At 39.0% G+C, this 27909-nt stretch overlaps 2 protein-coding genes across 3 annotated transcripts; one reads left to right on the top strand and one right to left on the bottom strand.

Annotated features, from left to right (window-relative positions):
* Positions 1 to 33: 33 nt before the first annotated feature.
* LOC116177444 (xanthine dehydrogenase) lies at positions 34 to 16772 on the top strand. 2 transcript variants are annotated; one of them, XM_031496419.1, is made up of 12 exons: positions 34 to 76; positions 8364 to 8451; positions 8502 to 8559; positions 8618 to 8714; positions 8769 to 10902; positions 10951 to 11259; positions 11310 to 11647; positions 11703 to 12009; positions 15830 to 16103; positions 16156 to 16379; positions 16429 to 16599; positions 16654 to 16772. In XM_031496419.1, exons 2-12 carry the CDS (start codon positions 8401 to 8403, stop codon positions 16702 to 16704), a joined length of 4014 nt encoding a protein of 1337 aa, XP_031352279.1. In that variant the 5' UTR covers positions 34 to 76; positions 8364 to 8400; the 3' UTR covers positions 16705 to 16772. The 2 variants fall into 2 exon arrangements, with proteins under 2 accessions (XP_031352279.1, XP_031352280.1); XM_031496420.1 differs by lacking the exons at positions 34 to 76; positions 8618 to 8714.
* LOC116177443 lies at positions 16740 to 23202 on the bottom strand. The gene is made up of 5 exons (XM_031496418.1): positions 20144 to 23202; positions 17379 to 20092; positions 17124 to 17330; positions 16869 to 17073; positions 16740 to 16818 (listed from the first exon to the last, which is right to left on the bottom strand). The coding sequence occupies exons 1-5, from the start codon at positions 23037 to 23039 to the stop codon at positions 16766 to 16768; spliced, it is 6075 nt and encodes a 2024-aa protein (XP_031352278.1). The 5' UTR covers positions 23040 to 23202; the 3' UTR covers positions 16740 to 16765.
* Between the last annotated feature and the right edge of the window lie 4707 nt (positions 23203 to 27909).

The following is a 27909-nucleotide window of genomic DNA, read 5'->3' as shown; positions in this document are numbered from 1 at the left end:
TATATAATATGTTTTTACCGCATGATCTTTGCTATAGCAATGATACGGTGTAGTTCTAGGTAAAGCAGGAATACTTGTGAGTACGATCATTTTTCTATTATTTTATATAAAGTATTTACTATATATTTACATTTTAAAACAGCGAAGTAGTCCGATTGTTATGTAGGTTCCAAGGTTAGTTCCCATTACCACGTCTATCCTTTGAATATAAAATTATTATATTCAAAGGTGCTAAAGTACCTATGATACATGCGAATTGCGATCTCAATTTCAATTCATAACGTTTCGCACAACAGCAGCAGTCAACAGGGCGTAAAATCAAATGATTTTCGCTGTGCTTTTGTTTATCATCAAAATAACAATGACCATCAATTTATGACGCACAAAAAATCCGCTCTTATTTAATCCATTTTCCGATAAATATGATATTTACAAAGAGTATTCCATACTTTTCAGGCACTATGTACTGTATATTTTACACAAAACTGAAATCAGTGATGAGGTCAACGGTACAGTGAGCGTACAAAGTAGTACAGATACCACTTTTCATCAACTTTGTTCTTCCATCGAGTGCTGGTACCCGCTTCATCCCACTTTTTTAACAGTGGCAGGGTTTTGAGCCGCCCCAAACAATTTCTCATTAAGACCTTTTTAATTGATTCAATTAAACACAAATGTGCTCCAAGAATTCATCCAAGGTATAGTGTATTATTATAATTTAGCACCTCAATCATATACTCAAATTAGCCCTGTGTGTTCAAATACCCTCAATTTTAAGAGAAGCAGAAAGAATATTACAAGATGCAAAGAATCGCATACAATTTTCAGTAGGTGATTTTTTTGTCACTCAGCTCGCAGTCAGAAACCAGACTTTTAATCCGGGGATATTCAATAACACTGATCCTTGAACTCGTAGAAATCGATTGATGAAACTTTGACATCTTTTCGTTCTCGAGTTAGGCGAGGAACCGACGCGACGAACAGACCAGACGCACAACTCCATCACATTTTTTGTCTTTCGAAAAATTCCTCTAAAAACCTTTGCTACATATTATATCTGCCAAAATCAAGTCATTCGGCCGTCACACGCATGAATGAAGTTTTTTCTGAAACTAGTTTAGAAACAACTACTTTCGTCTCTAAAAAGGGCGAAGAAAATGTAATTTTCCTTTCTAGTGAGGAAAGTAAAAACAATTGCTGCGTTATTCTTAATGACATTTAAAATTGAAACATACCCACATCTAGATTGCTATGTGTCAAACAACTATTTGTTTTGAATGCCAAGATAACTGTGAGTATTATGCACAATTAATGGCTAGCAAAGGTCAAACACTTTTCTCTACTACGTGAATTAAATCAACGTGTTTTTTCTTCCATTTAAGAGACCAAAGCTAGGGCCAAAGTGTCACTAGAGCGATTAAAAAGCACTGAGGACTGAGAAGAAGCGTACCCAATGAAATGTCAAATCCAATATAACAATTTGTGATGTTCGATTATCTAATAAATATATTCTCCCATAGTCTAGATAACTAATATCGTTCACACTTCGACTCTAAGTAACTTTGCGTTCCTCAACCAATTAATTACACGTATATCCACTTCTTATTATAGACAATATCACCATTTTTCAGTTGAATACATGGCACACGAACGAAAATAAAAATACGGAAACCAGGGCAATAATATTCCAATTAATTAATATGGCAGCCAGATCTTCATTTGTTTTAAAAAGGTATTTTTGTTGCATAAAATTAGGTGTTCTTCAGAAGAGTTTTTGTCGTTTAAAAGTAGACATAGGGAAAACAATACACACAAATACCTATGCCTACTTCGAAATGAATGTCACTGTATTGTATATCCTCTTTCACAAAATAATTTTGCTCTTCTAATACAAGCGAGACAGGATCATTATAGTTCGAATTTGCGCAAATAAGGTACACGCTTTAACTAATCTCTAAAAAGTAAAAACTGTTAAAATAATATGATACACCGTGCTCAAGAATTAGTGTCTTAAGCATATTTTCGCATTTTCCAGACTGTGTAAGGGTAGTTTGCTTTGCAGTTTAAGATTTTTCGAATTTGCATTTCATTTAAGTATAGGAAAATTTAATAATATAATAATAATAATAATAATAATAATATATATTTCTTTAACAATTGTTTTACAATTATAGAAGCGTCAGGTACAATACATATCACAGATTAAATAGGATCAAATGAGTTATGGGACTCTTGTATAAATTCTTTAATGTTGTAAAATGCCCTCTTTTGTAAGGAACACTTGACTAGTTTCTTAAATTTTTGTATTCCAATTCTCGTAATATTTAATGGAAGTAAATTAAATAACTTAGTTCCCATATAATAGGGAGATTTTTCAAAGAAGGCATGGCAATGCTTCATCGGCAGAATCTTGTGCTTTTCTCTTGTATCGTGGCTATGTGTATCGCCGCATTTTGGCAAGTTATGTTTGTACTGGTGCATAAAGCATAGAATTTTGTATATTATACATGGTAGTGGCAAGATTTTATTTACAATAAAGATATTTCTACGTGACTCTGTTGGTTTGAGTTTAAAAATTAAACGTATAACTCGTTTTTGCAAAACAAAGAGTCTGTGGGTCTTCGAACTCGCTCCCCAGCAGATGATATTATAGCTTAAATGGGAATACACCATAGCATAGTAAATGTTAAGCAGGTTTTTTGCATCGAAACGATTCCTAAGTTGGGCTATTAGATAGTATGATTTATTTAGCTTTGAACAAGTGTATTCAATGTGTTCATCCCAGCGCAAATGATAATCTAATTTCACTCCTAGGTATGTAGTCGATTTTGAGCCGAAAATGTCATTATTGCTAACCTTTAGGGTAAAGATATCCTGTCCGTTTTCGGTGGGTTTCATATTCATAACAATGGTCTTATCTGAATTGATGTGCAACTTATAATTGTTACACCATTCTAAAAATTTTTGGATCACAAGCCTTAATTTTTCTTGCGCTTGATTGTAGTTCTTTGCGTTAACAACAATAGCCGTGTCATCCGCGTACATGAAAGTTACTCCATTTTTAATATACCTGGGCAAGTCATTATTAAATAAAAGGAAAACGATAGGCCCTAGATTACTGCCTTGGGGTGTTCCAATATTGAGCGTATATTCATTGGAGTACGTATTGTTGAATTTAACGACAGACTTCCGATTTGACAAGAAAGACAGTAGAAGATCATGAATGGGATTTCGTATACCAAATTGTTTCAATTTTTCTGATAATAAATTTAGATTAATGCAGTCAAATGCTTTTCTTATATCGAAGTATACCACAAAGCATTCTTCGTTTTGATCTAGTTTATTGTTGATATGTTGTACTAGCTGTATTGTGGCTAATTCGGTTGACGATCCTGATCGAAACCCATACTGTTTGTTATATATCATATCATATTTTTCTAGGAATGTAGTTAGTCTGTTACAGATGCACTTTTCAAATATTTTGGAAGATGAACTAAGTAACGAGATTCCTCTATAGTTTGACACCTGTTTCTTGTCCCTTTTTTTGTGGATTGGTATCACACAAGACTTTTTTAGTTTTTCAGGGAATGTACCCTTAGATGCACAATGGTTAATCAAACTAGATATTATCGGAGCGATAATATTCGAACAGGACTTCATTAACTTGTTAGGAATTTCATCAATACCCGGGGCTTTCCCAATTTGTAATGAATGAATGATATTATACACCACACTATATGTAGCAAATATGTACTGCTTCATACGAAAGGTTGGAAGCGCGTGTGATATAGATATAAGCAAACATAAAAGGAACTTGGTTTTTTTTTTTTTTTTATTTATTATCCCTCTCTTGTTCTGGACCCTCAACAGGCTTGCGCCCAATTACAGAGTGACCCGCATAATGCTTTTTAGAGGTGCCTCTGCAGAAGGTCTTAAGTTGTTCTATACTACTCCGGTATTTACCTTACGAATTAGGAAAACTGCAGGAAAACCTAACTCGGAGTAGCTCATCTGTTTATCCAGTGAAATACATTATTTAACAATCTTAATATGTAAACAAACACATTGCAAATGGGTTGCCTAAAAAAATTAAGTCAAGACTACCCTTTGTGGTGACATGGCAATTAAAATAGCAACCACTGAGAAGGTATTATGATGATGAATAAACGTGTTTTATCTGCGTCTGTAGGATAACTCTCACTTATCCCGGTCATTTTAAGTGGGATAAGAACTTAATTACCACACTCAGTGGGATAAGAACTTCATTACCACACTCAGTGGGATAAGCCCTTGTCAAAACAATGTATGATCAAAAATCAACTATCAAGATTATATATTGTAAACATTAACGTCTGATGGAAGAGTTCCAGACTCACTCATGACATAAGCAAAGAAATCAGAAGCAAAATTTTTGACGTACAAATTTTCTTGACGTTAGGATTTTCTTGTTTCTATGGCGTCGAAAACTGCTAACTATGCTACTTCGATTGAAATTTAAAAAAATGCATCAAATTTATTTTTCGTTTTTAGCAGTAGAAGAACAGTCGCAGATAAAAAGTTGTATTTAATACTTGGGCTAACGGCCATTAACATACTCATGCTCTTACAATAGCTCGGGCTAACGCCCTCGTATGCGCAATTGTCGCATTCGTAAGTTAATGAGGCCGTTATCCCACTGATTAAATAAATAACTATTATGTTATTAGAAATATAAATAATTCAGTTCATATTTTTAAAGCGTTTACTCATACCTTCATTAAAATTAGGGTAATTCATATTTCTGTCTGCTTCTATCACATGGAGAGAGTACATGCGCACTTTCTTACATTCGATATCTACACCACGAGCAGCACGCTGCGGTCTTCTCTTTCGCACGGAACAATACACATGACAAAAATATTAATCACTTAATTTTAATGAAGGGTAGTCTTAATTTTTTTAGGCTACCTATTTGCAAAGTGTTTGTTTAGATACTCAACTGTTAACAAAACAATTAATATTAACTTCGCCCCTATGAGTAAAAAGTTATTCTTACATTGCGACCGTATAAAGTTAAACTAGAAAGACAAAGTTACACTATGTTCGGTGATCCTCATTTCGAATAAGTCGTACTATAAACAAAACTCGGTTGTAGTTAAACAATCCACGCTAAAATCGGATTTAAAGTCGCATTTTTCTCACGAAAAAACTCAAATAACAAGCGAAAAAATTAGCGTGTGTAGGGTAGTTTAGCTTAATTTGAATTTTTATTCTTGTACATAAACAACAACTCGATTACCGTCTTCGAGAATTTGACGCAAGTTGTGCCGCGGTCGAGGTTTCACTATCCTGAAAATTTCCATAGAACGCGCAACGGGAGATAATTATACATGAGCGAGTCACAAAAGGGTTCAACTGTATTACTCTAAAAGCGATCCAGTTTTCGATTTTTCTTGGAGGGAACCTTATCAAGGGAGGGTCATGCCATTTGCAACGTAAAGAAAATATGTCGTATAGGTATTGACTGTAACTCGTCATTCCACGGAAAGCCTAATCAATTCATTTCGTGAAACGCTTTAAAAGGACGTGTGGGGTAGTTTCCCTTCTCCTCTAAATCGACAAGGTATAGTTTTTTAATGACAATTCAACTCAAGGTTATTTTATTTCAAAGGTTACCTGGTAACTATGTGGGCGGAAGCGGGAGGGACGGAATGTATACGTCATCGAGAATTCTGACATTGACGTTCAACGTTGTTTGTAATCGCGTGGGTGCTTATTTTTCTTGAGTTATAGTTTATTTGTTTAAAATTTGTAGAATTTTGAAGTGCATAAGGACATATTTTAGCTGTAGATACCTGTTTGGTGGAATATAAAGACATTTAGTTTGTGAATTTTGTGGGTTTTCATAGCCGTGATTGAAAGGTTAGTTCAACAATTATATGCACTTTTGTATGTTACAATTAAGTATTTTTTTAGATGAGTGGCGGTGACACTAAAATTCCTCATCCTGGTGTAAATAAAATCTCGGTTTTTACGTTTCCAAAGGACCCTACCGTTCTTAAAGAATGGGTAAGAAAATGTTTCACATCTGGCAGCAAACTAAAACGTGCGGCGCCCTCATTGGTCAAAACGACCAACCGATGAAAGCGTAGCGTCCCTGGCCGCAAACGTTTAAAAGCAGAGCCACGAACTCTGCAAAGTGCATCGCAATTTCTGCTTCGACTGCACTTCAAGAAACAAAAAGCTTTCCACCTGCAGAACCAGGTCGCCTTTCCAACTCGACCTCGCGCCACACTCCATCAGTCAGAAGACCTGCATCTGGGCTCACCCCACGACAGAGCTCGCCGTGTGCACTTCGGTTACTATTTTGTACATACTATAAATATACATATTCCATAAAACGCAACAGCAATTTATTTGGCGTCATCCGCTAAAGAATGTTTAGAGTTTTAAATCCCAAAGGCTAGGTATTGGTACATAGGGGTGGTTCCTATTTTGTAGAACGCGGAATTTGATCCATTTCCACCTCTAAAATTAATTTGATTACATTTTCACAAGTCCTCGTGCAATGTAAAACAGCTTACGCACCACACTCATTTTTTCAATACTTTGATTGCTTAAAGATGAAAGTCGATAAACTTCCAAGATTTCCAATATAAGAACCACCCCCATATACATATACCCATATAAATCCAAAAATATACTGCAAAAACTAAATTTTTTACCCCTTTTATTAGCATTGAACCTATGAGCAATTTTAAATGTGAATTCTGGATGACGTTTTCCCGCCTTCAAAATGCAAGCATTCTATTGGTTTAGAGTTACCAGACAACCTTTCTAATAAAACAACCTTGGTTTTTTCACATATTCATTTTCGAACCAATTATCGCATTATCCTTTCCCATATGACTAGTTTGACGTCTGTCAATAATTGATTAGTTGGTGAATTTCTTGTTCGTTAAATTGTCCTGCCGAATTACACTCGAGGTTTGTATTTAAACGAGTAAATTTGGGTTGTGGCAATTCAAATCTGTTTCCTTTTAGCAATTGGACTCGAAAAACTGTCAACCTAAAAATGCTCCACCTGCGGTGTCGCATTTTTATTAGTTGACAGTTTTTCTCGTCTAATTGCTAGGCAACAGATTTTCATGACCTAAACAACCCAAATTTACTCGGTAAAATACAAACCTCTTGTGCAATTATAAGTGAAAATATGTCATATTTTTTCTATGTAGAGAAGAACGGAACGAAACAGATTTTTTTATTATACCTGCATCAGAATCGTTCCACCTTTAATCGCAGTATTGATTGAAGTTTTGAATGCATCCACCAAAGGGTAAAAGATACTGTCGACATTTCCTTCATATATGCCGTCATTATCAATGCGTTTAAGACTTTGTTTGAAAGATCCTTCATCTACGCCAACAGCCTTTCGTATTCTATACATTTCTATTCTATTCTATTCATTTCTATACATTTCGACTTTTGCATTTTGATTTTGCACGTACCAACCTATCGTCTGCTTCTGCAACAATCCACTGAATGGACGGTGATGTTTATAAGCAAATTTCAAGTGACATGTCCATTGCAATTATGGAATTACGAATAAAGAGCGCACTTAATTAGAAATATATTGGAGCATAACATCAATACGCTTTTATTTTATTTCCCTTATTATTAAATTATATTGCAGGTATAATAAAGAATACTAAAAGAAACGCGTGTATAATTGGTCTTTAAAGCACCTGCAACTCATTGTTTTGATTAAACACTTGTTTCTTAAGATACTATTGTAAGGAAAACTATGACTTTCCAAGGATCTTTTGACGTACGTTTTTAAACAATTTGAAATTCCAAACGCCTAACAAAACAATATCTTTTAAATCACCTTTACCAGGATTTTCCCACCTGGTATTACTACTGACCCAGATAAAATAATGTAAAATAGTGAAAGGATGTGTTCAAAGTATTAATATTGCGTGCGAAAGTATTAACAGGTCAATCGTCGGCTGTTAACCTGCATGCGACCTTTAAATAGTAAACACTCAAAGACTACTTGCAAAATTATCACCATACATTTCCACTTTGCGTAATAAGTGACTTTAAAAGTTCCTAGTGCGATTAAAAAATACAGAAAGTGGGTGCTACCAAAGATAATCAAATGGTACTTAGATTAGATCACCACAATACATTTCCTATACGTATAATATCGCTAAAAAGTTTCCAGGAGAAGGAACGAACCCTGTGACCTAAACATAGAGATGCAAACCTCAATCGGGCTTGATTTGACGATAATGAGATCATGACGGTAAAGGTCACAAGGTTATTGTAATTAATAACGATAACAGTAGTCATTTGAGAAATACTGTGTCATTTGCTTTTAGTAGAAGTAGAGTGTACGTCAGTAACGCGTAGTTGAAAATGATGGTGAAGTATGAAACTACACTCATCTTTTTCGTTAATGGAAAAAAGGTAAGGTATAGAGGTTTCATTTTCATCGCTTAGTGATGCACGTGCTTTAGGTGGTCGAGCAAAATGTTAATCCTGAATGGACCTTGCTGTATTATTTAAGAAACAAACGTATCCTTTTCTGTTTTGCGTATAATAAGTGTGACGGTACAATTCCTTAACTTTCTAGTAAGACTATGTGGTACTAAGTTAGGATGTGCAGAAGGTGGTTGCGGAGCCTGCACTGTTATGGTGTCAAAATACGACAGAAAACAAAACAAACTCATGTATCCTTTTTAAAACACTTTTAAACCGGTAGAGTTCTTAACCATTGCATCCAGACATTTAGCAGTGAATGCATGTTTGGCCCCAGTATGTGCAATGCATGGGCTCGCAGTAACTACGGTGGAAGGAATAGGCTCTACAAAAACTAAATTACACCCGGTTCAAGAGAGAATCGCCAAATCTCACGGGTCTCAATGTGGCTTTTGTACTCCCGGTATCGTGATGTCCATGTACTCATTGCTGAGGAGCCTGCCAAAACCGACGATGAAAGACTTAGAAATAGCCTTTCAAGGAAATTTGTGCAGATGTACTGGCTATAGAGCAATTATTGAAGGTTACAAGACCTTTGCCGAAGACTGGGAGCTCATGCAAAACAGCACAATGACTAACGGAACGTGTTCTATGGGAGACAAGTGCTGCAAGCTAACCAATGGAGTTAATGGCACTCACAACGACCCGGAAAGCCTGTTTGACCCAAACGAATTTGCACCATACGATGCGACGCAAGAACCGATCTTTCCACCCGAGCTAAAAATGTACGACACTTTCGATCGGCAAAATTTAATCTTTACGCAACAAGGTGTCTCTTGGTATCGACCAACAGAACTACGTGAACTACTGGAATTAAAGCTGAAACATCGCGACGCCAAAATAATAGTTGGCAACACCGAAGTTGGGGTAGAGGTTAAATTCAAGCACTGCCGGTATTCCGTATTCATCCAGCCGATTCTCATAGAAGAAATGGTCAAAATAAACACCTTAGACAGCGGTCTTTACGTGGGCGCGTCGGTGACATTGGACGACATGGACGCTGCGCTCAAATCAGAAATCAAATTGCAACCTGAGTACAAAACCCGCGTATTCCAGGCAATTACCGATATGCTAAACTGGTTTGCGGGCAAGCAAATTCGAAACGTGGCGGCAGTTGGAGGAAACATTATGACCGGCTCGCCAATTTCCGATTTGAACCCCATCTTTCTCGCGTCGAAAATTGAGTTAGAACTTCGTAGCAAAGAGCGGGGGATACGAAGGATTCGAATGGATGATACGTTTTTTACTGGCTATCGAAAAAACTCCGTTGAGAGCGACGAAGTGCTCGTGGGTATTATTATACCTTATACTCAAGAGAACCAACACTTTTGCGCGTACAAACAGGCGCGTAGACGCGAAGATGACATAGCTATTGTAAATTGTGCTATTAACGTAACCATTGAGCCTAAGTCGTTGGCGATTGAAGATATTAGCTTTGGATTTGGAGGAATGGCCCCGATCACAGTGACTGCACCGAAAACCAGCAGGGCGTTGATCGGACATCCTTGGAATGAATCAACCTTGGAAATGGCATACGAATACCTACTTCAAGATCTACCACTCTCCCCAAGTGCACCAGGAGGAATGATCCAGTATAGGAGATCGCTCACTCTCAGCTTCTTCTTCAGAGCCTTTCTGTCTATATCAAAGCAGTTACAAAGGCAGATTAGTGCGCGAGACAGAAGTGGAATTGAAGGTTTTCACAGCGACATACCAAAAAGTTCGCAGTTCTTCGAAGTTGTCAATTCCACTAAAAAATACGACACCGTTGGGAAACCGATCCAGCACAAATCAGGATTCAAGCAAGCCACGGGCGAAGCGGTGTATCTCGATGACATTCCAACTTATTCAAACGAGCTCTACTTGGCTCTAGTAACAAGCACGAGATCCCACGCAAACATTATTTCGGTAGATCCCTCAGAAGCGTTGAGAACTGAGGGAGTTCATGCTTTCTTCTCCGCCAAGGACCTGTCGTCGCACTGTAATCGCTTTGGACCAATAATTCACGACGAGGAAATTTTCGCGTCTAAGACGGTGACGTGTAACGGACAAATTGTTGGTGCACTGGTTGCAATTGATCAGGTAACAGCACAGCGTGCCGCGCGTATGGTTCAGATTAAATACGAAGAATTGGAGCCGGTTATTGTGACCATTGAAGATGCGATAAAGTATAAATCGTTCTTTAATGCCATCCCAAAGAAGATGGAAAGGGGGAACGTAGAGGAGGCTTTTGCGAAGGCACCCCACATATTAGAGGGTGAATGCAGAATGGGCGGACAAGAACATTTTTATTTTGAAACCCATTGCACACTTGCCGTGCCCAAAGAAGAGGATGAAATTGAAATATTCTCTTCCTGCCAACATCCATCAGAATTAAGTGTAAGTGCTGAACATGCAAATCTTAGAAAAAGCTCAAGTTCGTTTTAGCAACTAATTTCGCACACATTGGAAGTTCCCCAAAGCAAGGTAATTACCAAAGTGAAAAGAATGGGAGGTGGTTTTGGTGGAAAAGAGTCGCGGTTTCTTTTGGTAGGGCTGCCAGTTGCACTAGCAGCAAACCGCCTGAAACGTCCAGTACGTTGCATGTTAGATCGAGATGAAGATATGCTAATAAGTGGAACTAGGCATCCGTTTTTAATTAAATACAAGACGGCATTTGACGACAGTGGCAAAATTATAGCAGCAGAAGCCGTCATCTACAATAATGGAGGAAATACCACTGATCTATCAGAAGCGGTAAGTGCATGGTGGTATCGATTACGAACTCATGATATTAAATCTTTCAGATCCTGGAACGAGCAATGTTTCATTTCGAAAATGGTTACAAGATTCCAAATTGTAGGGTTCTTGGATATGTGTGCAAAACCAATTTAGCCTCAAACACAGCGTTTAGAGGTTTTGGGGGGCCTCAAGGGATGTTCGCTGCCGAAAATATGATACACGATATTGCGGAATATCTCAAGAGAGACGTTTTAGAAGTCTCCCAAATGAATTTATACCAAGAAGGCGATATTACACATTATAATCAGAGGATAGACTATTGCAATTTGACAAGATGTTGGAGCGAATGCCTTGAATCGTCCAATTTCCACCAAAGAAGGATTGAAGTTAAAAAATACAATCGGTAAAAGGGATTAATAAATAATAAGATTCGCGCTAATGAATTATTTCTTTTGTAGTGAAAATAGATGGAAGAAACGTGGCATTAGTGTCGTGCCGACAAAGTTCGGTATATCGTTTACAGTAATCACCTTGAATCAAAGTGGGGCATTGGTTCACATCTACAAGGATGGTTCGGTACTATTAACTCATGGGGGAACGGAAATGGGGCAAGGACTACATACTAAGATGATTCAAATTGCTAGTCGTGTATTGGGTGTATCTCATGAAAAAATACACATTTCCGAAACAGCCACAGACAAAGTACCAAATACTAGCGCTACCGCTGCAAGTTCGGGGTCGGACTTAAATGGAATGGCTGTTATGGTAAGTTGCAGTGATGAAAGTACGGTACGGTTCATTGAGTGCACATTACGCAAGTAAATGCGTCATGGAACTGTTTGTTGTTCAACATCGAGTGTACGTCATCGGCTTTTTAGATTTTTGAGAAAGTTTTATGCTAAGCCAACCAGTTCTATTGCCCTAAACATGTTGATACTTGTAAAAAAAAACACTTTATCAAACATTTTTCAAAGGTGTGCGTTACTGTTCTGAATTATAGAATATTAATTATTGTTGATTGGTTTTGGAGCTTATCTTCGCCCCTTCTTGGTCACTTATTAGGATTTTGATGAGGGGTCTGTTATGGAAGATACGTCAGAGGAACTAATCTGTTGGACGAACCTCTTGAACACGCCAGTAGGTGTTGTAAATTCAAGACCACGCACGCACCATCTATTCAACTGTAATAGGCAGATGCCAGACAGATGTTGTGCAGACCCCTCTATATCCCTATCAACTGGCGTATAGCTATGGCCGTTGTATATATTGTTCTCTTTGCGCCTTCCCCAAAGGGCTTACATTTGCAGCATTCAAATGAAGTATGTTTGGGATATCCTCCAGTTCACAATACTGGCTCTTTTTGAATAATCTGGGTGAGCCATTTTAGATTGGAAAGTTCGATTCAGCCAGGCGAAACCTTAACTTCGGCCATTAACCTTGGATTTTAATTGCTGCGTGTCCTTAATTAATGATTGTTTGCTTCGCCACTGGGAGAATTTAAATATACCGCCGCCCCATTGTCAATACGTAGGTCGATTCGCAACTTCTCCCGCGACTTTTTTAGGAGAGAGCGAAGGGAAAAAGGGCATTATGTATAGTTCGGGCTCAAACCCCTGTCCGTTGTATATTTTCATCGGATTCGTTCTTTTGGGTTGACAATTCGTTGATGTGGTCATAGGTTCACCGTTCCATCCGGTATCGTACAATTCATCTGAAGATGTTGCGCTTGCTTCTTATTTTCGATTTAGTTCTTTTCTCCGGTTTCCCCTTGGGGGACTGACTTCTTGTTGCCACCTTAAACGAAAAAAACGCAGACTCCTAAATAAGTTCACACATAATAATTTTATAGAATACAACGCGGCTCCAATATCTTTACGCACCTTCTTATAGAGAACCGATCGTCTTTTTTTATTCAAATCAAGAAAACATTACGCTACCTTATGTCCTCTGGATGTCCTACAGTACAAATAGGTGGAAAATGGACGATAACCTGGATCTCCGGGAGGACTGACGTTGACGTTTTCAGGATTCTTTTGCAGATTGACGCTTCAGGTGGAATTAATCGGGCATTGAACCGTGTACGTTCACTGTCCGCCGTCAAGTAACTTTCGCTTGCAACGAATAAGCTATCAATACTTTAACTTTCGAAAGGGAAAAAATTTTCAATGGAGGCATCCCGGCTTCATTTTTATTTCTGATCTACTAAGTACATTAAAAATAAAAAGACCCGTGTGTCCTCAATTTTTATTTACGGGTAAAATAAACCCAAAATTATTGAAAAGCTGTGTTTTTAGTCCGAATTTGAAACGCTTCAGTCTAAATACGTCACAAACCTACAACCAATCACGTAGAAGTGAGCCGGCAACCTTGTGCGAGGGTCTGACGTTTGTCGGATTTGACGTGTTAGGAGAAATCTTAAGCTGGATTCACATGAATACGAAATCCGACGATACGGTCATCCGAAATGCTTATAATTGGTCAATAATTTGAAATGTGCTTGACATTTCAAACTATTGACCAATGATAAGCATTTCGGATGACCGTAGCGTTGGATTTCGTATTCATGTGAATCCAGCTTAACGCGAAAGTGAACGACAAGTGACTAGTGACAATTGCCTGTGACAGGTGACGCAAGTTACAAATGACATTCTCCTGCAATATTGCCAAGTCGTTATGTCTTCTGAATGGTTCTAGGAGCTGATTGGTCAGGGTTATCACAGAGCCCGCCACAATCATATCGTTTTGAATAAACCCTTAAAACCGCAGATGTTCATTATTTTTTTGCTAATCAGCCTCTATTTTTAAATATACTTTTACTGTCCAAAAAATTGTTTTATGCTTTCAGGTACACGCTTATTAAATTAGAACTACGGAATTCAACTATATTGTAAACCCCCATTGCGCAAACTGTCACTCTAATAACTTTATTGATTTTTCGGAGACGTTCGCTCGCAATTCTTGCCACTCGCACGTTAATAAGAGAGGTATTGCATTGCTTTTGAAGCACCAGGAATCCGAATCAAACAAAATCTCGATGCTGTCGGTCTGTCTATCGGTTATATCTGTACTCTTATTTCCGGCTAAACGGCTGAACCGATTGGAACCAAATTTGGTATCACATATTCTTAGACATAAAAGAAAAGGCAGATCGCGCATGCGCAGGTGGCCTCAGCAAATTTTTTAGAAAGTTCTATATACGAAATTTTTAATCCGAACTAGTTTATTTCGCTTTAACTTTCACGATCATCCTTTCGGCATATGTTCAAACGACAAGTGGTAAGTTACTCCTTGACCGCTAATGAATTTTCGTGCAGGTTTTATCGCCGTTTCTTGTTTTATACGTATAATTTCGCTTGGTTTTATGACACTCAGCAACTTAGTTAACAAACGTTTTGTTGGCTTAAGTTTGGGGGGGGGGGCTGGTCCATTTCCGGTACTACACTCATTGTAGACCTTAAACCTTGCGCGAAAAAACCTTACGCTTGAAAAAATTCTAAAAAAAGTTATAACCCACCACTTGCGTGACATTCTTTAGTCAAAAACCGAATGCCCTATCCCTATTCCTTCTGGACTAATCCCTACTCCTCTTTTGAATTTTTAACACCCCCCAAAATGGCGCTAATTACTTTTTTTAACCCTACGAATCATGTGCGCACAAAGGCCATCCATAAAAAAATCCACGGCCGTTTAATATTACGATTTCAGCGGTTCACACGATTCTCTATATATCATGAGTAATTCTGACTGAGCTTTTCGGGCACGTAAAGAACACTACGATTACCTTATCGCTTGTTAACACCTGTCCGACTGTCGCCAATAACTTTCCCAAGCCATTAACCGGTCATAATGCACACGAAAGCCAGTGGTATCTCTATGACAATGATGATGGTGATGCCAAAGGTCTTCATCGTCCTCTATCCAACTAGTAAGTTGCAATTTCATTCACTATTGCCTCGTCCTATTTTTCAAATAATAAAATTTTTCCACTACTCAAGCAAAATAAAGTCTAAAACTCTCCAGAAATTTGCGTATTCGGGAATTCAATACAAATTTTCCACTGATTCGAGATCTGCAGTTCAGTGCCTCAATCGAAAACGCGTAATCAATTTCGGTGTTGTAAGAATTCATCACAACCTTTTTGTAGAGCTCGCCCGATTTTACCACGCAGGATACGTTGTTTTTCTTTCTTGATTCTCCGCCCCCGCATCTCCAAACTACATAAATCAGGTCAGTGGCCCATGCTGCAAACTTGACCAGGAACGCAAACAGGGTAGATAAAGCCACGTACATAATTACACATTAAAAATAAAAATTGATAACCATTCATTCAACCAGTCATTACTGTAGACACGCTGCTCATTTCAGAGTCAAGGTCTAGTTAAAGAAATGGTCCCAGGCCATGACCTACGTGATTGAATTGAGTGCCACAATCTGAATTTAACTAAGGAACTATTTTTAATATTTTACATGTTTAGATCCAAACTTGAGAGTCTTGCCTTTTCAAATCTTTCTGCCCACTGTTTGAGTATGACCTCTAAGTGTGCACAAGTTCCACAAAAAATGTTTGGAATTCAATTTTTTACAGAATGCATGCAACGCTATTAAAGAACGATTGGAGCCGATTAAAAAAGCAAATCCAAAAGGAACATGGGAGGAATGGATTTTAGCGGCATACGTAAGCAGAATTAGCTTATCATCTACAGGCTTTTACAAGACTCCTGATATTGGATACGACATGGAGACGAACTCTGGGATGGCCTTCAACTATTTTACTTTCGGAACGGCGTGCAGTGAAGTCGAAATCGACTGCCTCACAGGCGACCACAAGGTTTTAAGAACGGATATTGTCATGGATTTGGGTAATAGTAAACTTCCTCTACAACTGGACATTAATTCGTCTTATTTAAACAGGTGAAAGTTTAAATCCTGCCATTGACATAGGACAAATTGAGGGTGGCTTTATGCAAGGTTACGGTTTGTTTACACTGGAAGAAATGGTCTACTCTCCTAAGGGTGTCATGTTCACGCGAGGCCCAGGCGCATACAAAATTCCAGGATTCGCCGATATTCCTCAGGAGTTTAACGTATCCTTACTTAAAGGAGCTCCCAATCCGCGAGCTGTCTACTCGTCAAAGGCAAGCGTGTAAAACCAAAAAAATTGTATTCGCTAATTATTTCTAACAGGCCGTAGGCGAACCACCATTATTTCTGGCATCTTCGGTTTACTTCGCGATACGCGAAGCAATTAAAGACGCCAGAAGGGACGCCGGACTGTCACCTACAAACTTCAAATTCACAGCACCCGCAACATCGGCAAAGATACGTATGGCCTGTGAAGACAACTTAACTTCAAAGGTATGTGACCATTTCAAATGGTCGACGTGTTAATAAAACCCCCCCGATTTTCAGCTTAGTGAACCTAAACCTGGCAGCTTCATACCTTGGAATGTTGTGCCGTAAAAAACCACAAGAACGTTATTATTAATTTTATTTTATTTCTATACTAATAAAGCTGTTTGTTTTAATTTTGAAAGTCTTTGAAAATGTGCATCTTCGCAAAGTACGCCATTGCAGCTAAAACAGATGAAATTGCTTTAAGATGGAAAATTAAGATGGAAAGTTACCTTCAAGGCCGAGCTCATTAGCAATTAAACCTCTACCGATGCATCTCGATATTTTAATGGCGTGGTGCTCTTCTACTGCTTCAAATTTGATCGCGAGAATTTTTAAAAGCATTAACGCCTTGTTGCCTAAAACTTTCTCTTGCAATTTTGCTTCTGTTTCCGCAGTATGATGGATACTGCCAAAACGCTTTTGAAGTCGACCACGCTGTCAGAACAATAGAATTTTACGTTAAGAAGTTACACCAACGCATATACCTGTTCAGAGTCTGGGATGCTACCAACTTCTACGCTCTCCAGCATCTTTAATAAAGCGTGAAGCTGAATCAGACTGGTAACGCGGTTATTTGCAACAGCTTCGAGCAAAGGTACAAAATACTGGGTGGTTTTAAGTGCATGCTTACATTGAAGCAATTGTGCAAGAATTCCATGCACCGAGTTCACCTCCTCGATCCAAGCTTTTGCCTAAAATTAACAATGTGAGAGCTTCATCAAAAAATAAGAAACCTTTACATTTGCAATGATGCTTGGTAGTTGGCTTTCAAATTCTTCATCACTGCAGTTACCAGCAGCTGTACAAAGCTCCGACAAGGGTTTCCGTATGCTGACGGAATAATTTTCAACCTCCTTTATCCCGTCCCCTGTCGCCGTTAGTACTCTGGAAACATTATTTTGTTTTTCACGAATTTTAAATACCCTAGACATTTTCGACTTGAGCACGCTTAATATTGACGATCTACTTTTGTGGCGGGACAGAGAAGTGTTACTGCCATCTGCCGAATCAAATTGAGAAGGTACAAGATCCACGGAGGTAAAAAAATCCTCGACCATTTGCTCTTGTTTTTCATACAGCTGAAGGACTTTACCAAACATGTCTAAAGACGCCCTTTCAGAGGGATCAAGTCCGCCTAGTCGATGGCAGGATTGCTTTCCTGTCTCCAATCGTTTGTTGCGATCTTCTTTTTCGACCTCGCATCCTTCGGCTTGATCCTTTTCAAGTACTTTGAAATCATGATTGGTCTCAGTTAAATTGAGAAACACTCTAATTGGCGATTTCGAAATTAGCACAGATTCAATCGCAGGAGATAATTTCGCAGGATCACTCAAAGTATCACTTTTACTTGTAACGGGTTGGATCACTTTGTTGGTTGGATCTGGTGTGATTGAATCGGAAATCGATGGGGCGTTGATAATCTGCAACGAATCCGTTTCGCAGCATTTTAAGGTATCCGGCCGAAGTCCTTTTCTAACCTCCATACGACTTAAGAAATCGTGCAAGGATTTTTCTATGATCGGCCTTATGTGATCTTCTGACACCCTTTGCTCTACGAAGTCGGCGACGCTCGCGTGAAAAGAAGAGTCCGAGAGAATAAGGTCTTTCAAGGTATACGAAGACTGAATGTATCGCAAAATCTTTCTTTGCTCTCGTTCGCTTTTGTCCCTGTGTTTGCAATCAGTCTGACTTGACTTTTCGTCGAAATGAATTTCTTTGCCTGGAAATTTGTCAATATCGCGATGATGATCTACCCTGTTGTTGGTCGCAGATAAAATCGTCGAGACAGATGGTTTACTTTGTATATCGCTAGCACTGGACGTATGTCGATCTTCTTTATCATTAACACTTCCGTATCCACTTTCTGAAAGTGGCGCGGCCTTTACTAAAAAAGATTCCTTTGAACGTACAATTAACGAGGCACCTGTATTTGATGTGTCGCGGTTATTCATGAACATTTTGTATGATTCGCTAGTTGCCGATGCAGCTCGCTTTTGCAAATTTTGGTCGATTTTAAAAATTAAGTAATTTCCTCTTTGCTTTTTTTCCAATTTCGTGGGAAACTGAATGGTAAAGTCGTTTCTCTGAATGCCTGTGCTACGTTCTCTTCCGTTGCACTTGGTGTATGCTGCATTGTTTCTGCTTCTATAGCATTTATTTTTGGACGATTCAATACTGCTAGCGCTTTGACTGTACATATTACACAGATTATTATTAGGAAGTATGCAATCAAGTGGCTTGTACTTCCTTGCATCCAGTAAATCCCGCGACAACTTTTTTAGGCTACTGTTAATGTCTAAGGAATTTTCCCAGTCGTCAATTTTCGTCTTCCTTCTGTTGTAATGAAATAAACTTTCCACTTTCTTCAATGGGTAATGAAAGCTTTCTTTGCCTACGATAGGCCTCGAACCCGAAAAAGACGATTTTTCCAATTTTTCCTTAAAAACTTCTGTTAGATTAGGATGACTAGCCATAACTGTAAATGTTTGATAGATATTTTCCCTTTCGTCCGATTTTGTCACTTCCGTTACTTCCAATGGCACTTGGGGCTGGCTGGATTGTTTTGAAATACTTGGCTTAACGTTCTCGTCATCCTCAGCACGCTTTTGGGGTTGCATCTGAGCTTGATGGTCGAAACCAAGATCACCATCGTTTTTGTCCATATTTTCCGGGCTTATCGACAAATTTGACACGCTATTAACACCCTGATGGTGAAAAATTGCAACAGGTACATCGTCCTTCTTTGGCTTGGCGCACTTCAGGCGAAGGGCATCGTCATATAATTTTCTTTTTTCAAATTTGCTCAAGCTTTTACCATCTTTGGCAAGTTTAGCCGTTGAAGTTTCTTTGAAGCCACTCGTCAAGCTAGTTTTTGTGTCGCTAGTGACCGACTTTGAGCAAAGTCTTTCATTATTTGAGATCCTCGGTGATCTCACAGCGGAACCGCTTCTGATGATGGGATTTCTGATACTTTTTGGAATTTTACTGCAACTCCGTTGATACCTTGTCGAGGTATTGCCTAGTGACACTGCAGAGGGGACCCGCTTAGTATTTATTAGATTGGATTCTTGAGTTGTACTGCAACTATGTACTATAACTACTTGTTGGTGGGCGTTAAATGGGTTCTTAATTTCACATTGTGGCTTTTTGCCTTCTCTAATAACGTTACGGTTTCCGTTAGTTTGTCTTTCACTAGTGGTACTCTGAGCTAATTTCAGACTCGATCCCGATCTACTATTGCTTGATTTGGTCTTCAGGATGAGCTGCATTAAGTTATTCATGTTCGCCATATTCATCGCCTGAATCTCATTTAGGATACTGTTTTTAACAGTTTCCGTTAATCGACGAATTTCTTCATCTTGCAGACTCCTTGCGCCGCTCATTGAATATTTAGCCTTATTTTCGGCAACATTAGTGAGAATTGGGACACCGGTTCCTTTGGGTTTTTTGTTATCTAAAATATTACAAAATAATAGAAATGAAATAAAGATCGACGGATATTTACCTCGACCATCTATTGCAGTTAGTGGTTGGTTAGAGTGAGACGTTGACGGTGGGCTAATATCTTTAGATTTATATTTTCCCTTCTCCCTTCCGCTGACGTTTAGTTCCGAACAAATTTCTCCACAATTCCTCTTCTGTATTTTGCCGCCGGCTGACTTTGTCGCCGCAATGCTTAGATCCGAACTTTCAAAGGTGTCTTGGGAAACGGTTTCTTCGGTAATTTTGGTCAAAGCGGTACTTGTAATCTCCACCGGAAGCGTTATGTGTTCAGCTGCCATTGGTCCGTTGGTCTCTAAGTGGTCATTCTCTGAATTGAGTGAAACTCCACTTGAAGTAGACACACCGGACAGGCTAAGTGGACGTTTACTACCCCACATTTCACTTGGGCACGAAATTCGTCTTTCCTTCGCATTCTCCCTGCTAGTCGCGGGCCGATCTCTTTTCATCTTCCCCGTGTTTTGTGATTTCCCCATAGGACTACGTACCCCTGCATTAATACCATCATTCCCTTTTCTTACCTTGCCATTAGACTGAAATGAGTCACTAAGACTCAGTTTCGAAATCTCGCCTCTCATATTCGACGAGGACGCTTCGCCATCCGATGACTTAAACAATAGCTCTGTTTCTTTTGAAGCACGTTCATTTCCTCCGACACTTATAACTGATGATACCAGCTGCGTAGGTTTTATTTCGAAAACGGATACGACAGTTTTACGCAATTTTCTACTTCTCCTCGCCTTCGGAGGGTCTTGCACCTCTCTACGTTTTGGAGGTAAGTACTTCAACGCTGCAATTGCATCTTGGTCGGACTTAAACAAATGTCGCAACTCGTCCTGGTTTCTGCTCTCAGGTGCGCACGACGTATCTGCATGTTCATCAAGAATGTGCGTCAATTGAAGCGTCGACTCCGAGCTGGACGCTGAAGATTTTGAAGATTTGCGCACTTTTTGACTTTCCTTTTTACGAGTTTGCGCACGACTGCTTCTGCATGGTTTGGAAGACGACTTGAGTGGATTATTGCAATCTGGTGCGTTAATATTACGTACCTCCATTATTGGTAACGTTACAGATTCTAGCTTTTTGAACCCGGAAAAGTTGTTCTTCTTAGGCACGTATGCTGAGGGAATGTGAGATTTTTGTTTTTTTGGCGGTTCAACACCATCCACGTTAAAACTAAGACCTCCGCTAACGAGTGAAATCTGTTGGTTCGGACGAAGACACTTTAACTCACTATCTGCGATAAAGTTGTCGATGGGGCTCCTTGATGCTGGGAGCAACGTGTTTGGTGAATTTAATTGGGATTCAAGCGACGAGCGTACTTTGACAACTGGTTTTACATTTAGATGAGAAAAACTAACCTCCAGTCTCATCTCTTGATCTGGACAAACGCAAACTACGTCATTAGGGATTATCAAGTGCTGCCCTTCGCCGTTATTACTTGCACTTCCAGTTGCCACCGCCTGCTCTTGTATTCCTTCTAATCGTACAAACTTTGGAATCTTATTAATGTGCATCGTATCCTTCTTGCAATTAACGTCGCTCATTCCCGTTACAATCGCATTCATAAGAATTAAATCGTTCGGTTTGTTTATCGCATGTGGTGACTTCGTGTTCTCTTCATTGGTTCGATTTTTTCTTAACACCTTCTCTAAGTCTAAAACATGAGAGTGTTGTTCACTAGACTTATAAATCTCGGTATTCATAGCTTTCCACTTCTGTATATTTCTTTCCAAAGCTTCCGCCGCTTCTTTAGGCAGTACATGTTTATGCTTTAAGTATGCCGTCTCTATATCGTCTAGCATTCTATTCCTTTTCTTATAGACTTCGTTACCACTAAGAACACCTAAAATCCTCCTACTTTCTCGATGCTTCGCACGTTTATGTTTTCTCCCACTTTCGTCCACACATCTCTGTTTTTCTCCAATTGCCGAATCGCTCCGCTTGCATCTATGTTCTTTAGACCTCAACTTGGTGGATATCACTTTTGGGAAATCCTTCTCTTTCCTCCTCGGTTCGGACAAATTAATATACTCGCTACTAGTAAGGGGAATTTTTCGTCTGCGCGTTTGACTTGCGGTCGAAATGCAGGCAACCCCTCCAGAACTAACTCCACGGCTCTCGAGATCTCCCCGATTTAACATGGACAATACGTTGACCTCTTCCTGGGGCTTTTTTCCATCCAACCGGTTCACATTTTGCGTCTCGCTATCTTTGCGTAGTTTCGAATTCGGATCGTGACCTTCCGATTTATATTCTAAGGGCAAATAATTGTTGGCATCCTCATTTGATGACGAGTCAAGTTTAAATGGCGCATGAGACCCAGTGATTATATAAATTTCCTTCTTCCCCTTATCTTTTTGACTAACAATCGCCTGCAATTGACTTTTCAGCTCTTCAATCTGTTTGGACTTGCTCTCCTTTCTGTGCTTTAGTTTGGAACTAGACGTCTGAACCAGTTTACTGGTAGTCGCCTTTGGAGAATACGGCTTAGAGTGCCCCCTTGATTTTATGGAGAATATTTCGTAATCCCCTTCTGTATCTTTTGCATTGGGATTGTGCAGCTTCGGAGGTTGGGATGGCTTAGAAATTTCATTCATATTAATTACCGCATCATTGCATGATTGGGAATTGACCCGTTTACAGTTTTGACGATCTGTCTGCTTGGTAACGTTATGTTCATGGTCCCGCAATGCTAGTCGAGAGCTTATTGGATTATTTTTTACCCTTTCAATGATATTTTCGATAACTTTACCTTGCACTTGAATGCGAGCATGGTCACCAGCAAATTGACGATCCGAAGCTTTTGAATTTTCATCCGCGCGACTCTTGAGTTTGTTCTTTAAGTTGTCTGTGTGTACTACATTTAATTTCCGTATATGAACGTTCTGAGTGGTCATACTTCCTCATTGTTATTCTCCAAACTGATCGAACTTGAAATTTTAAGTTTCGTGTAATGACAAATGTCACACTAATTTACTTACTGTGATCCCCACTGTGATCTGTAAATGCACCCTCATATGCAATGAGTTTCATCAACTTCTGTTACAAAAAAGAAGAAAATATCTACAGAGGAAGTAACACTCGTTTAATGTTGGAGAAGATACTCATCAATAAATTGTATTAAAATGTCGACAAAACGAGATATCGTTGCTGCAATGTGCACTATGATTAGAAAGTTTCAATTTTGATTCAGTCTTGTAAATTAAGATAAAGATAAAAGATAAACACAAGCAAAATATTCAAGAAGTTGTGGTAAACCCAAAAAATTCCAAAATGTTTCTCTCCCTAAGGCCGGTTCTCCATTGGAAGCGGAATTTCTCCCGACCAGACGATCTGAGCGGGTCTGAAGAAAACAAACACAAGACGCACCGTCGCCCCTCCTACACTGAAGCCAGTGCACGTTCCGGCGACGAGAGTCGGGTCTGGACAGGTCCGATAGCAATCAAACAGGTTTGTTTTTTCTTCCAGTTGCATGGAAGCTTTACTGAAAACTAGCTGCAATGTAGGAGTGCCGAGTCTAGACTGGTCTGGCTTGGCCGGTCAGATCGACTCCGCTTCCAATGTAGGAGTAGCCTAACACATACTACCTACTGGAAGGATTGCACTAACGGCTTTAGCTATATTTTCAGGGATGCCTTTCATGCCAGTTTTTAGTGGTACAGAACAACTCCTGGCTATACCCTGCTTCGAAGGGCATCTCGACAGTCATATCACGACTGTCGTTAAGTCACACGGACGGCTATTGATGCGACCTGAAAACGTCTGTACCTAGAGTATGGGTGATACGATACAAAAAATGTAATTTTGTACATTTTCGTAGTAAATTCGACTTTTTGCCACCTAAATTTCTCAATGCATAATTTTTAAAAGTCAGGACCGTACTCAAAACGTAAACGTAAAAATTTGAAAAATCCTACTCAAATGGGTATCTAACTTATCCTATTACCTGCAAGTGGTACTTACTTCAGACAGCGCAGTGGTATTGTACTTTACGAAAATGAAGCGCTTGTAGCAAGACTTCCGCATACAGAAAATTTCATACCGTAATAAAAATGAATAATACAAATATAGGTAGGCGACTATAACCTTTTGTGTGCGAGTGTGTTTCAACATTGAAAGGAAATTAATTATTATATTTATTCATAACCCTTTTTGGTTTTTTGTATAACCGTAAGGAAGCTAAAAAGCAATTGAAAACAAGTAACAAGCGCGATTAAAAATGCAATTCTATTTCAGATGTAAAGTAAATTAATATTTACCTTGCATTACGTCTGATAGGTAGGTATATTAGGGATGAGGTAAATGACGCGGGTCATAGTTAAAATAGGAGAAAGGAGAACGAGTTAAGTACAAGTACGTCTATCATTTCCAAATGTTGAATGACAAAACGCTTATAATAGCGCAGGGTAAGTATTTATACAATTCATCGTAGTAAAATGAAGCACTTATGAGGTCGATAGATACAAACGAGAAACCAATAAATATGAGTGAAAACAGTGGGAAGGAGGACGCCTGGTAGGGCTCTGGTAAATTACCAGGGACCCCGGCTATTAAACAGCTAATCAACACTAAACAGGCAGCTCTTAAAGGGCTACTTCGACAATACAACAACGAAGAGTTGGCGGCCTACATCCAAAACTCCGTCTTTCAAATCGACAAAGCGCTGACGAACCACCCGTCTACGCGCTGAAGACTCCTGATAGGGACAAATATGACGAAAGAGCCGTCCCCTCGCCTCAATTCTCCAAGAAGAAGTTCATTCCACACCTAACAACAGACGCGAGGACCCCAATAAGAGCTCATTAAACTTATAGATCCAGTCGCGGAAGCCGCCTACAGATGGGAAAAACGTCCGTCGCTATCTCGCTAGACAAGGTGTGGAAGGTGGGTGAAACTCTACCGAACGCAAGACGGTACCATCCGCATCAATTCTGTTCCTACACAGTTATCTCGAGGTCAGACTTTAAGTGACTTAGTGAGAGTGCTGGACCGCCTCACACTCCACAACGCATCTGAAGAGCCGCCCCTACAGCAGGAACGCAAGAAATAATCAAAAAGCGCTTCAGGAGAATCCTGGACCAGTAACAGAATAAAGTGAAGATACAAATGCTTCAACAGCCAGAACCAATCGGCTCATGCTGAAAACAAGGTGACAAGCTCAGCCCAACGCAACGACTGGGAAGGAGGCATTAGTTAAGCGGCGCGGCGTAAACCGTCCATTGAGTGGATCCCTATGATATAAATTAAGCCAAGAGGGAACCATGATCTCCGTCAAGCCACCGTCGCACTACGTAAGATTTTCGCAGTATTTTCAAGAAAGAAAACAAGAAAGTTGAAAATCTCCACGGCGTAACTCCGCTTGGGTTCTATTGCCGGTCCGTGCAGAGCGCAGCTGAATTCCATATCGAAGAAACTAAACTGGCTCAGATATTACCGTAGTACAGAACAATTAACAGTTAAAGGAATCTAAGGCTTGTCTCACAGTGGAAGCGTTTACGCGCGAACTGGGATTCGTACGAATACGTACGTTTATGGACGAACTATTCAAACGGACCTTCGCACATTAGCGATTAATAAATCGTCCGTATACGTGCGTGTAATTGCAACGTGCGAACCGATCCCATTTTGTTCGGATTTTTATGCGAATTCGCAGGTTGTAGACGATTGTGCTTGTGAACAGTTGCTCAGCTCATGATGGATACGCAGCTAATGTGCGAATGCGATTTGTGCGTATACGGACGTACAATTTCTGACGTTAGCATGCGTATTTCAGTTCGTGCGTAAACGCTTCCACTGTGAGACAAGCCTAAGATTACAATACTTATTATGCATTTATATATACAAATATGTATACACAAGTAGGCGTTGGCACCGTGATGCGCCGGTCGAGGAGGGCCGTGAACACTAGAAGTGTTGAGTTTGTTTCATTTACAAATAAATTTGAATATCTCTTATCAACGCGAAGTGTGTATTTGCGAATGTTTGCCTTTTAACCATTTGTTACTAGGTATACTATACTAATATCAATGTATTCTAGGTATTACAACAAAGATACACCTTAAACTGTTAGTTTCAACATGATGGTGCACCCGCACATAACGCATTACAGGAAAACGAAATCGGAAAATTTCGGTTTTTCTGGCATATCGGAAACGTAGGTAATCGGAATTTTCTAGTTTTGTTGAAAACATGATTATAACTGTTTAATTGCACATCTTTTCTCTAATTTTCTCACTTATAATAATTGCACAAGAGGTTTGTATTTTACCAAGTAAATTAATTTATTGTTTTACGAATTTGTTTAACTGTATTTACCGTTACCACATTTTTACTTTCCGACTACATACAAAGTATGTATAAAAGAAAGTATTGTAATCGTGATAAATTTTCGATATGCCAATATTGCGTTTTCTGGATGTTTTGAAGCACACAGACCCCAAAAAAGTGATTTTTAGCTTGACGTCAGTGTGTGGGTGCGTGTGTATGTGGTTCGTTTTTTGTGAACATGGTAACTAAACAATCCTTGAACCGATTTGGACCAAATTGGGGATGCATATAGGGTGGTATGGGGAATCGAAAACGTTCTATTTTGGTTTTGATCAGTAACCATCTTCATGGATGTTAAGGGTGTCAAAAGTTTAAGAGCCATAATGACTTGAAAACATTTTTTTCGCATACACTGGCCAAAAAGGCTTAAAAAACTCTACAAAAAAGTTCATTACAATTTTTTTGTGACTTCCTTTGTTTTTGAGAATTTAAAGATTTATTTTATTTTTCTAAATTTTGCATTTTTCTCAAAAAGTGAGCATCAATCTGAAAAATGTTAATTACAAAAAAGACGTGTCTTGATAAGATCTACAAAAAAGGCTTGTACACTTTTTGCGTCAGGTTCAAAATAAAGGTGCTAGAGGGCATTTTCTAAATGTTATACTATGACCAAAGATAATTGCAATAACTCTGTTAAAAGTAGTTGGAAAGTCAAGTCAGGAGTTTACCTGACAACTAGTTAAGTATTGTAAAATTTAAGATGTTATATTTGTACAATTTCTCTTGCATTTTGTTGCTGTAGTTGATTTATTTCGTGTATTTGTGTGTTATGCCAGTTCGCTGGCGTTTTTTCCCCTGGCTTTTCGGTTTGGATTTGCTCTGCGGAACCAAGCCCCGTGAGTAATAAATTTCAGTTCTCTTTGGACGCACAAAAATTCCGCCTGTTATTTAAATCCCTTTCCTATTACGTCACAACACATAAAAGAACAAATCCCAGAACATAGGAGTTGATTCGTGACATCCACTTCAAACTGACTGCTAATGAGATTAAAAAGTGACTTGAAAGGTAGGTGGCTCTGCGGGTAGTTTTTTCCCAGAGTCGCCAACGGTAAGTATAGGGTAAGTCAACATTTTCAGTGTTGGCTTGGGTGCCTAGGATCATTACAACTCCGATTTTCTCCAAGCTAAGTATGATGGCATTTCTGATGAGACAAACACGTTGAAAGAGAGGAAGAGATGTTGTGTTTGCCAAGATAATATTTAGCTCTTTCTAAATTTGAATTTTAAGTAGTTGGCGTAATTATGAGAACGCATCCTGATGATTGGTTGATAAATTTTACCTATTTGGCAATTATGATTGTGACTGAATTAAGTAAAATAAATGGATCTAAAACTAAGGTTTAGAATATAAAAGAAACATATCAATTTAAACTTATGTCACCTTTTGGAAGATTCACGACTTCAAAGAACCGGCCTCTTTGAATGAGCATGAAAAGGCTT

This window comes from Photinus pyralis, unplaced genomic scaffold, assembly GCF_008802855.1.
Source record: "Photinus pyralis isolate 1611_PpyrPB1 unplaced genomic scaffold, Ppyr1.3 Ppyr1.4_LG7, whole genome shotgun sequence".
Taxonomy (NCBI): domain Eukaryota; kingdom Metazoa; phylum Arthropoda; class Insecta; order Coleoptera; family Lampyridae; genus Photinus; species Photinus pyralis.
The sequence above is the reverse complement of the archived record's forward strand: the minus strand, read 5'-3'. Positions and strand labels throughout refer to the sequence as shown.

Bases quoted from the DNA above. Each gene is read 5' to 3' on its own strand.
- LOC116177444 (XM_031496419.1), top strand. From the start codon at position 8,401: ATGATGGTGAAGTATGAAACTACACTCATCTTTTTCGTTAATGGAAAA. The intron at 10,903-10,950 runs GTAAGTGCTGAA...AGTTCGTTTTAG, and splicing joins AACATCCATCAGAATTAAGT to CAACTAATTTCGCACACATT. The intron at 11,648-11,702 runs GTAAAAGGGATT...TTTCTTTTGTAG, and splicing joins GAAGTTAAAAAATACAATCG to TGAAAATAGATGGAAGAAAC.
- LOC116177443 (XM_031496418.1), bottom strand. From the start codon at position 23,039: ATGACCACTCAGAACGTTCATATACGGAAATTAAATGTAGTACACACA. The intron at 17,331-17,378 runs GTAAAGGTTTCT...TGTTAATTTTAG, and splicing joins TACCAAGCATCATTGCAAAT to GCAAAAGCTTGGATCGAGGA. The intron at 17,074-17,123 runs GTATATGCGTTG...TTGTTCTGACAG, and splicing joins GCATCCCAGACTCTGAACAG to CGTGGTCGACTTCAAAAGCG.